Source organism: Tyto alba, unplaced genomic scaffold, assembly GCF_018691265.1.
Source record: "Tyto alba isolate M040663 unplaced genomic scaffold, T.alba_DEE_v4.0 Super-Scaffold_5, whole genome shotgun sequence".
Classification (NCBI taxonomy): domain Eukaryota; kingdom Metazoa; phylum Chordata; class Aves; order Strigiformes; family Tytonidae; genus Tyto; species Tyto alba.
In genome coordinates, this window is record NW_024881326.1 from 6,131,324 (window position 1) to 6,143,194 (window position 11,871).

Sequence of the window (11,871 nt, forward strand, 5' to 3'; positions counted from 1 at the left end):
ACTCTCCATTTCAGTAGAATATTATATTTTAAATTATTTCACATGTTGCAACAACATTTTACAGGAAACTGGGTTAACAACATAATAAAGCACAATGCTTTAACCCCAATAACTATTATATCATGCTCGCTTGATCTTTTTAAATTAATAACTCTCTGTGGGTTTCTTTGCCTTTTCTTTGTTGTTTCAGATATGCCAGGTAGCCCACATAACCAATTCACCTTCAGACCCCTCCCGCCACCACCTCCACCACCACACGCATGCACCTGCGCCAGAAAACCGCCTCCAACAGCTGATTCTCTCCAGAGAAGATCGATGACCACCCGCAGCCAGCCTAGTCCTGCTGCCCCAACTCCCCCCACCAGTACACAAGATTCAGTGCATCTCCATAACAGCTGGGTCTTGAACAGCAACATCCCACTGGAAACCAGGTACAGACCAACCTGTTGTATACAACATACCTCAAATGTTTAAAAACCAAAAAAGTAGGGAGGGTGCCTAACACTGACATGGGATGGTGATGGGGATTTACAAGTTTGTCATTCAGGACATGACAGTGCATTTTGATTTGAGGCCATGCCATGTAGCCATGTGAAGCCTTGTTTACTTGATTCATCTAGATCATCATTGGTCATAAAATCACGTCTTTTGCAGTCTTGGAAGACATTGATTTCCTTAAGGTGTGTAGATTACATAGCTATTTTAGAGTTGTGTGCAGTCAGGATTCGTGTTTGTTTACTTGTCTCAGCCTCCACATTCTCCCAGAGCCATTTTTTAATCATCAAATAGAAGTTTTGTTTAATTGGTGTACTCTGGCACTTCTGGAGTCAGTCAGTGTTCAGGCTGCAGCTTTCCTGTGGATAAGAAAAGATAGAAAATAATACTAAAATAATATTTTCCTCAATGTGTATTTAAATACTTTATTGCATGTATACACAAAGAATATAATTTGATAATAATTTGGCAATTCAGAAACAATACAGACCCAAGGCAAGTATTGAGTATGGAGATCCTTACCTCTGGGAGCTGGGGAAGGGAGGGTTCAACTTCCAAATCACAGGAGCATTCACAATTTACACAAATAATCTACTCTGAAAAATAATTGAAATCAAACACATTCTGTATTCAGCAAACACATGTACAGTACCCAGAGTTCTGTCACAGAGGTAAATGCACAGTTTTTTCTGATTTTTTTGCTTATAATAAGCTTTTTTTTGTTAATGATAAGTATTAGCTAATTCGATGGCTTTCAACTACAGCTGTGTTTGCTGACAATGCTTAAAATAAGCCCTTGATTTTCTACAACCTTCTTCCTCCTCATTGTGAACAGAGCACCAAGAAGTTTTGATTAGGGTTTCCTTTGAGTTTTGGCATTTTAAAACATGTAGAGTGCATGACTCTCTGTGAGAGTTGTATTTGGTGAAACAGATGAACATCTGACATCCAACTAATCTGATCCAGTGAATAGAAGGTATTATGCATGGAAATGTTTTAATTTTTAATACACCTGTGTCCAAGGGCCAGTTATCACAATTAATCACTGAAACCTAAATTTTGTTCTTTGATAAGAAGGTTGTTTTTATTTTATTACAAAACTTAATTTTAGTGTACATCTTTAAACACTTAGCTGCTGCTAATCAGAAGTGTCAAATTTTTCTCACCTGAAATGCTATTAAGTTGGGATTGAAGAGTAAGATGATTCATTCTAGAATAAAACTTTCCTGATTCGTCTTAAGAACAAGTTACAAAAAGAAACAAGGAGGATAAAAGCTTTTCTCCAAAATTGAACACAAAGAAAATTTTAGTTCAGTTAATCCTTCTAGGCCTAGAAGCTTCTGTTTACATAGTCTTTATAAAGATAAATCCCTGACATCTCGAGGGTAACAAGCTTATATATCTATATCTTCTGCTGCATTTAAGGCTGATCTCTGGGCATTCTGTATCCGTTAAGTACCTTTTGGTTCTCTTCAATTAACAGTTGGATAGATCTTGTTTAGTTTTTCTGCATCCCTGTTCACTATATTCTTGTCAGACCTCATTGGGGAAAATACTTTGCTATTTTAAGTCTCTTTTGAGTTCAGTTTAGTTTTTCTGGTTTCTTACTACCTTTTCAAATTTGAAATTTCCCATAAAGGACAAATACATAAATACATAGTTATATCTATAATTATATAATTGGATACTGATGAAAGGGCTGTGCAGTGGGTTAGAAATTCAAACTGAAAAACATACTGTGGGCTACATGTTAGCGATTCACAAACTCTGGGAATTTTCCACATTCCTACCCTTCACTGGTTGTTTCAGCTGATTTCATACACCCTCTGGTAGGTAGCTGCAGCCTCTCACGAAGGTGGCTGAAAGGCTATATAATCTGAAAGTAGAATCTGTGAGACTGTTTGCCAAGATGTATCTGCAGTTTATGTGCAGACAAATGATATATCAGAGAAACATTGTAATAAAAAAAACATTTGTATCACCACTTCCCAGAAGTCTGTAGTACACAACACAGCCTTAGAGAAAAAGAAGGGCTTCGAGCTTGTTTTTTCTTCCTTTAACAGGGAATGATTCAGCTAGAATTGAACAGATACTTCAGCCTAATATCTGGATTCTCTTGCTTCCCTTTTCCATTATGTTTATCCGTCCCTTAAAAATAGTCCTACAAAGTAAAGGGAAACGTGTCAATGGCAGCTGTGTTTCCATGCTAAATCTTTAATAGTATCAAATCTATTTGTACAAATCTACTTGTATATATGTACACCGAATATGCACATATCTAATATGTCTAAGCAGATTATTTTTTTAATTTGGTACATTTGTAATCAAAAAGAAGATTTAGTAGTATATTCCCTACTGTAATAACCAGGCAAAAATCGAAATGCATGTGTTCAGCTTTTCTACATAATGTATCACCCGTTAATCCATAAACAGCACATGTGTTTGCATGGTTTATCTACAGCCATGTAATATTAGAGAATTTTCAGACGGGAAAAGATTTCTTAGAACTAATCGTGTGACTGTAAATCCCATTCACTCTGGACAGTCAGAAATGAAGCAAGTTTGTGAGTCTTCTCATAATGATAACGTCATATTTATGTAAAAGAAATTCTGTAGTTCTGAAAATGTTTGCAATACATTAAACATGTAATTAGAATTTGAAACCCTAGATTAGACCACAAAGTGCTGCAGTAAAGGTGTATACTAAGGTATGTTTTCTGAAAGTTTTTTTGTAGAGTAAAACTTTGTCATATTTTTATAGGAAAGGGCAAATCAGAAATTCTGTTTTGTGCATCATCTAGAGATGTTATATGCATAGACTAATCCACAAAACAGTTTTGTCAGGTCACCCATCTTACTAGCCCAACTGTTTAATGAGGAGACTGACTTGGAAAGGCAAAATGACTTGTTGAAGTTCACACAAGCTTTTGGCAAAGCCAAAAATAGTCTAGGGGTTTGTCATTACCAAGGCCAGTTATCTAACTCTGGCAGTTATTCTGATTGTAAGCAACCCAAATGAAAATAAGAATTAGGAACACACTTAAAACTTCAGAGGACATGTCATAGAATAGCTGTTGATGAAGAATTGGAGAAGAGCTGTACCTTTAGGAGGTGTAACAGCTCTCAAACTGCCGACTGACTGTGCTGCAGCCTTCAGCAATGTAATGTGCCTGTAAATGCAAATGCAGGGTCTATCTGTATGCAGGCACACACAGTTTTGGAAAAAACATATTCATTATTAAAATGACTTATGAACATGCAGTAATTTCATTGTCACACAGAAAAATAACTTGTAAGTATTGTCAGAAAAAGACTGCAAGGATCTCTCTCACCACATAAAAACACAGGAAACATTGATTCTGTTTTTTAGGATAATGTTATTGGGCTCTTACATAAATTGATTTTTTTCTTCTCCCCCAGAAGAAGGTACTTGCAACCTAGTGCCTATTCCCTTCCTTTCCACTAAAATAATTGTTTTTTCAGGTTTCATAGATACTTTGCTCTAATGTTTCAAATCTTATGATTTACAGTGTAATACATTGTCATTATCTCTGACAGCCTCATCTGAGCATAGCTTACTACTTTTTATGGAGTATGTATTAAACCCTGACAATTCAAAGGAGTGTTTTTCATTTTCTCCATGCCCTGTCAGTTGACTCAGTATTTGATTCCATATCTTGCTTTTTTTGTGTTTTGTTTTGGTTTGGTTTGTTTTTTCCTGGTGTTTACTGTTTATTTTCCCACTTAAGACAATTTCCCAAATAAGAAGAAAAAACTAGATGTTAAATAATGATTTTAACTGACATTATTTCTGATCCTCCTTATAGTCTGTTACAGTCCTCACAGATAAACCACTGGACACACTTGTTTTGAGTAAAGTTTTGCATTTAGATTACCCAAGCGATAGTATTTTTTAGTTTTCTGTCTCAATATCAAAACATACCTGATTTTGATTCAAATTGGGGATTTTTTAGTCCTGTTTTGTGCTTCAGTATTTTACACATTTTTTTGTTCCTTCCTTTTTTAACTCAATTTTTTTTCTAGTTCCTCTAACCCATTTAGCAGTGTTGGCAGTAAGGTTAATGCTGTGCTGAATGGACTGAAATCTCCCTTCACTGCACTGGCGATGAGCCAACTACTGTGGAAAAAGACAGCTTAATTTAAGCAATCTTATCACCATGGTAATAGCTCCTCTAAGGGGACAGTGAGGTACCAGACCATGAACCTGAGATTCAATTACCATTAATTTATATAAAACTTTTAAGCACTAGAATAATAAGAGAAGTTTTGGGGGTTCAAGGCAGTTAGAATTTTTAGTTACTATTCAGCAATATTTCAGAGCCTTAAAGTTTGATTATGGCTCTAGACACTTAGAAACTTTGAGAGTTTTGGAGTTCAAAAAGTTTATTCAGCTCATCAGTTAGATGGAGTCATTCCTTTCTGTATTTATGTAGTTATTTAAGGTTCATATTGAAGACTATCTGGATTTTATTTTCCAAAAAATATCATCTTGTTTATAGTTCTGTTTAGTATAGGGGAGATCTTGATAGCTATCACTTACCAAGAGATTTATGGTGTACTATGGTTTTCCCTCATTCTTTTTTAATCAAGCTCATAATTATTTGTGCTTTTCAAAAAGTACATTGATAGCCTTTCAAATCACAGCAACCTGTACATACTTTCTGTTTAAGCTGGAGTAGTACTAAAAGAAGAAATAATTAAAGAAAAATGCATGTATAAATGCACACTCCCACAGTTCAGCGTGAGCTCTTGGAAGGTTTATTCTTTCTCCTTGGTCCCTTCATTTGAGCATCTTGTGAATCTTGCCCCCAGTTCAGAGATACAGAAAGTGCTTTTGTCCCTTCATCTTTTCCCATTCAAGGTTTCCATAGCAAACAGAAAGGCTTTTACAGCTCCCAAGGCACACAGGTGTTAATGAACATAAACCACCGAGCAGGGACACAATTACTATTTGAGCAATGCAATTCATTAAGAACTTGTTTGCGAATGGAGCCTACTCCTGAGTTAAATGACGATTCTTGTGGTTATTCCAAGAATAAATGTAGGAGAGGGCTTTTTTTATGATCTTTCCTTCAAAACATGTTGGTCAGTATTTACTATTATGACATTTCACTTGTATTTTGTCATTTTCTACCTAATTAAACAATAAATCTAGCCTATAGAGAGGCTGACCATATTAAAAACAGACACATAGCAAGGGTTTTAAATCCAGTCTGAGTCCCATGTGTTTGTGCTGAACAGCAGAAAAGATCTAAAAATATTTAAGACTTCTGAAGTGTAAAAGATAAATTAAAAACTGTAAATATGGCCATGAACTTAAAATAAAAGCTGTAAATATGACCCTAAATTTAATAATATAAGAAAGAAAACATCTTTTATGGAAATAAAAATATAAACATTTGTCAGCTACAGTGAAGTACAATCTTCATGTCAGCAGCAATGACAACTGAGGGTCCTTCTTCTGAATAATTCGAGTTCCAGTCATTAAGGACAATAAGGAAATTTAAATTGTTCATATACTCTACAGTATTTTTTCTTTGGGAGAAGCTCTGGTGTGGGCTTCCCTGGAACAGTGGGATCGTATTTGTGTAAGGGTTTTTTTATGCAGGCTTAATATAGTAACTTGAACAATCATGCTGAAGATACTCTTCTCTCATTATTTTAAATAATGGAATAGTATATAAAGTTATAACTAAAAGTAAAAATATGTTTTTCCTTTATGGCCATCAATAAGCAGCCTGTTAGCTTTCAATGAAACACAGTGTTGTCATTTACAAAAAAAAAAAAAACAAAAAACAAAAAACAAAAAACAAACAAACAGACTAAGTATAAATTTTGAAAGAGAAAAATAATTACAGGTTAATACAAAGGGTCTAGGCTGATTTGGAAAACAGACTGTGGGAAAGGGTCACAGATATGCAAAAGATTGTCTTTTCATTTCAAAGAAAATCACATATGTGTGCATAATATTACTGCCTGGAAATGTGTATCTATCCCCTGGATAGCTCCTTCTAGGAAATCTGTTTTGGAAGACTAGATAATATTCACATAACTAATGTGATAGATCCCTTTTCAAGTGAAATTTGTGTTATTTGTCACAGTAGTTATGGAGTTTGGCTTTAAACCATATGCATATGCGTGTAGGTATTTGATGGCAGACTCAAATGCTATTAATAAAAGTCAGTTAGAATATGCATGAATACCCACAGGAGGAAACTTGTGACAAAGAGAACTGTGGGGCAGCTATGTCTACTTCAGTTATCTCATTCCTTCCTTTGTTTTAAGTCATGCTTCTAACCATGGAATATCAGTAACAAAATTACAATACTGGTATTTTTGTCCTTCTTGATTAATGGTTTCAAAGTACTCTGCAAATACTACATACTGTTCTTTATGTAAGTTTTGTAAACACTATTGCAAGTACTATTTTTCTCATTTTCCACATCAGAAATTTAAATTTTATTGCAAAAAATTAGAACAAACCACAAGCTTATTTCTTCCTTACCCCACGAATCTCTGTGTGCATTGATCAGTTTTACCCATCTGTTGTTTGAGTTGTAATGCTAAAGGAAAGTTCTAAGCCACAGAAAAGCAATTTTGAAAACTACTGGATTGATGTAGCAATGTCACCATGTATCATAATATTAAACCCCATACTGATCTATACAAGAGTAATTTATGTCCTCAGTATGGTAGGTTTTGTTTTATCTTTTTTTTCACTAAATAGCCAATAAAATCAGAACACAGTTGTATTTTGGGCAACTGTTCCATTTTAGAAGTTGTTCTTGATTGATTTTGATGCTATCCTATATTTATATAATTATTGTCACAGATTTCGGCCAGGGACTTGGAAGTCTAGTCACCTGGTTAACAGGCTTAGCTTGCCTACAGCAATAACAGACAAGTGAGTCAGCATCATGTCACTTGTTCTGTACTGAAGCGAAAAATAAAGGATACAGATTCTTTTCACATCCTTTCACATCCAGGGTCACAGGGCTAAGTTTTCAAACACCATGTAAAGAAAACATGAGTGAATAAAGGGAAGCAATTCTGTGTGAATGATTCAAAAGGCAAGTCCAGCTCAAAGAGGAAATTTTAACAAAGCAGTTCTATTCCCAAAGACAAATCTCTAGAGGGTTTTAAATATATTTCAAGTATACATATAAAAATAGAATGATAAAATAAATAGTTTTCATGGATATTTCCCTCCTCTTTCACCCATGAGCATTCCTGTTCCTAAAGTTCTAGTACACAAAAAGGTAAAACAGGGCAGATACCTGGGCCAATTTTCAAGATTAAGGTATAGTGCATATATCTTTGTTGTCAAGTAGGTGTCTTGTTTTTATACTATATACTTACCTTAGAATAGCTGTCTTGTTTTTATACTATATAGTTTGCTGAGTACCATATGCAAGATTTATAAACAGAGGTCCGTATTCTGATTATCTAAGTTTAGAAGTTTCCTGGGTTTTTTTTCCCTCACACTTTGGGAACAGAATATAATGGATAGACAATCAGGAAATACCAAATTTCTGCTTCTTCCCACTGTCCAGGAAATATTAAGTGATTTAAAAGGGTCGGGTATCAATAGGGTCATGGTTGATGTTTGCCAAAGTAGATGGGCAACTGTGTCAGGTACAAATGCCTTTTGGGTACCACCTTTATGTATTTTCTGGTTATGCCAAAAATCAGAATCCTTTTTATGTTTCAGCTACTGTGCCTCTTAAAAATTCCCATTGCACTGCTGTTCACATCTAAAAGAATTACCTCCATTTCCTACATTAACACTGGTATAGATATAGTTATATATATTATATGCAGTTATAAAATCTAGTTGAAAATAAATTGAAAAATTTAAATAATCAAACTGAAGACTTATATGTTTTCCTATCACATAGCTATGCAGCAATTTGTAACACTTTAGGTAACGGTTTCTTGAATGTGAAACACATACAAGTACAAATGTCTTCCTATTTGTTTTATCCAGGAGAAATGCAGACTGATTTTTGGCCAAGGTATTGCAAGATTTGCGTTTCTACTAACTCACGCAGTGGTTCACTTTCAAATCTTCTTTTGTTCTTTGAAATTGAAGGAAAACAGGTACAAATGAATGTGGACTTCTGGGCCTACAGGTGCTAGGCACAGGGTAAATGCACAGAACTTACAGAAGTGGTATCGAGCCCTTGACAAAGTTGAGGGACATTACTACATTACTGGGATATGAAAATATTTTCTCAGAATTTAATTCAGGCATTCTTTGTGTGGTTAACCTGTTTTCTGTAATAGTATTACATTACCACATCATGAATTCATTTAAGATGTTGCTTCATGTGTAGCTTTCGTAAAACGTGAATTATCATTACAATTAAGAAGCCAAAAGTACATAAGAAAATATCCTGACAAAGAAGGATGTAAAGAAAGAGATGAAGTCCTGTTCTCTAACCCTCCCCTAGCTGAGAATTCATCATTTTTGAATGAAATGAACTCTTAGGCTTATATGCCATTCCTCTTGAGGTTAAACAAAAGCACTTAGATGATGAGTCACATGAAACTGTTTCTTTACAGAAAGCAAGCTATTCTGTGATCAGCAGGACTGACAGGACTAATCTCATACTTTCTGCCACCTGAACTCCCCAGTAACTCCTTTTCCTCAGTTCATATCTCTTCACGGGGCATGTCAGTGTAGCAGATTTAGACATAGCTATTGATCGGCCAGTAGGGATTCTGCTTCATTAGCCCCCATGTGCCGTGCTGGATGGATGGCTAGCAGGGATTAGAGAGGACCAAGAGCTGAGTTTAGAAATGGGAGCTCACTGGGGCTTTTGCTGGTTTTGTTGGGGTGTTTTAGGGGTTTGAGGGTTTTGGTCACACCCCGCCCACCCCTGATTTTTGAGTCTGGCAGTATCTTCTTCTTCCACTTACCTTTGCTTGAAAGGATTCAAAGTTCAAAAGCTTTACATTTGTAGAGGTGAACAAATGGATAGACAGGCAAACAGACACTGCAGTTACCTTAAAGAGGGAATGTTTTCCAACTCTTTTATATGTGAAATTATTACTGAACCCTTAATATTTGTTTATGTAATGGAATTATCAGTGTAATAATGTTAAGCGACTTTTATTTCACAAACAAATGCCTTACAGCTTATGTCCTATATTTCTCTTTTTAAGAGAATATTATTATCATCTTCTTCATGCATTTTTTTTTTTTTTTATGTTTTTGTGAACACTTAGAATTTCCCCACTTGGAACTAGTGGCCTTATCAATCATTCCTATAAATTCTCGGATTTTTCTTGTGTTCCTAGTTTACAAAAAACAAACAAATAAACAAACAAAAACAACAAACAAAAAAAAAAACCTTATCTTTTCTCTTAGTTCGACTATTAAAGCACACACTAGGCACAGTCACATCTAAACTTCTGAACTGAAATTTTTATTACTTTCCTCTTTAGAGAGAACACCTGATTTTATAGAATTGATAGCAACAGTTTAGCATGTCCTAACATCCTTTGGGAACAGTGGTGTGCTCAGACAGATGAGTCGTCTGAGTTTATGAGAACATAGTCACAGTCTAGCTTTGGAAATTTGTTTTTGTGCCACCAGTGTTTTTCAAATTCTATAGAAATGTCTTAGGGTACTCAGTATACTCTCCCAAAAACAGAAGGCATAAACAGTGGTGATTTTTAACATTTTCTCAACGTTATTTCACTGGTAGCTCAGTTTTGGTGTAGCATTGCCTCAGAATCTCAGTTTTATTACACATTAGAGCTATGTAAATTCTCTCTGTGAATGGAGTCATCTGTATAAAAGAGTGTGAGCTGGATCCAGCTTCTGTGCACTCTTCTGCTAATATCCCTCTTCACACTAGCATTTTACCATCAGGCTGTGAAGCCACATTTATAAATGCCTATGCATGAGAATGAAATTATTCCTGGCTATTGATTGCAAGGCTGTTAGATTCTTAACAGTAACTTTCAGTTCAGCATTTCCTTCCCTTTACCTCTGATATCTTTGAGCTGTGCTCCATAAAGGACAATCAATGATGCCAATATCAGACCATTTTGTAGTAATTTCAAAAATATTTAAATGAGAAATTATCAGATAAGTAGATTTTTGTCATTCTGTCTTGGAAATGTAAAACAATTAAAGAACTATTGACTGTTTATATATATATATATATCATTTGTGTGTATATATGTGTATGTATATGCTTATATATAATAACTCTTTTCTTATTTTATATGGCAATTCTGCTTCTGCTTCCTTGAATATCAGTAGGAAATTTGCTGTGGCATTTTTTCCTACGAAAAGTCTAAGTGACTATCTTGTTAACTGCTGACTGAAAAGTAAGAATTCATGTACTTGAAAAAGCCTTTGTGTGTGACAACAAAGCATTGAAGACAAAGTAACCAACTGTATTCTCATGGCCTGATAAGAAGGAAGAAAATTTATATAGTCCTGTAGACAGTTACGTTACTTCATTTGAATTTATTATTTTACCATATTTGAGTTTAGAATTTCTGAACTAAAATAGTTAGAGGTACTATTACTGTGTTCAGAGCATTGCCATCTATATACTATATATAACTGTGAAAGTCAGTGGGAAAGAAAACTAGAATGTGTTGCCTAATATAATGCCAGGATACTGTACTCAGATTGAGTTGTCCTTTTCATTGTTTTGTTTAAGTGCTGTTTACTTGGGTAATAAGTATGAAGCAGGAATAACTAGTACTCAACACAAAAATTTCATTCTTGTAGTTTATCAAAAGAGTCCTGATATGCAGGCAATGTAATCTGTAATGCAAGCTAACTGGTATTCTCATTTACCTTCTTTTTAATGTAACTGCCTGAATAAAAGGCCCTTTAAAAGATAGAACTGCTCTCTAATACCTTTTTATTTTCTATGATCTGACATATTGAGAACTGTAGCCTTTCTTTTAAAATCTTATAATGGAAATACATAATATCATACTCATTACACCATTTTAGCAATTACCTTTCAGGAACAAGTATTTACAATGTTCTTAAAGTCAAATGTCACAGTATAATCATGTTTCATACTCTTGAGTGTTTGATCCTGTGTACTGTGAATCCATCAAAGAAATTCTGCCAGCATTGATTGATTGATCCATATATGTATTCAAAACTTTGTCTTGTGCCCTGCTGAAGGTGTAAAGGTACATTTATCATTGGGAAGACACTGGATCATGTCAACATTGGCCGTTTAACTTCAGCTGTGAAGTGTGTCTGTGTCTTTCGGCTTGCAGGCATCATAGTGCCACATGGTTCTAAATACAAGATCCTCCAATTTTGACAGAAACGACTGAGGGCAACTTGCATCCCCATCACAAGTGACA

General features: G+C 34.9%; 1 protein-coding gene across 5 annotated transcripts in view; it reads left to right on the top strand.

The window, feature by feature from the left end:
* Positions 1-11,871, top strand: part of TENM1 (teneurin transmembrane protein 1) — a 343,154-nt gene that overhangs the window by 179,987 nt on the left and 151,296 nt on the right. For 4 of the 5 annotated variants that reach the window (XM_042807094.1, XM_042807096.1, XM_042807095.1 and 1 more), the window contains one exon: positions 191-431. The exons of the other annotated variant lie outside the window; for it this stretch is intronic. In XM_042807094.1, coding sequence (XP_042663028.1) covers positions 191-431 — 241 coding nt within the window. The remainder of the gene's footprint in view (positions 1-190; positions 432-11,871) is intronic. 5 annotated transcript variants of the gene reach the window in all.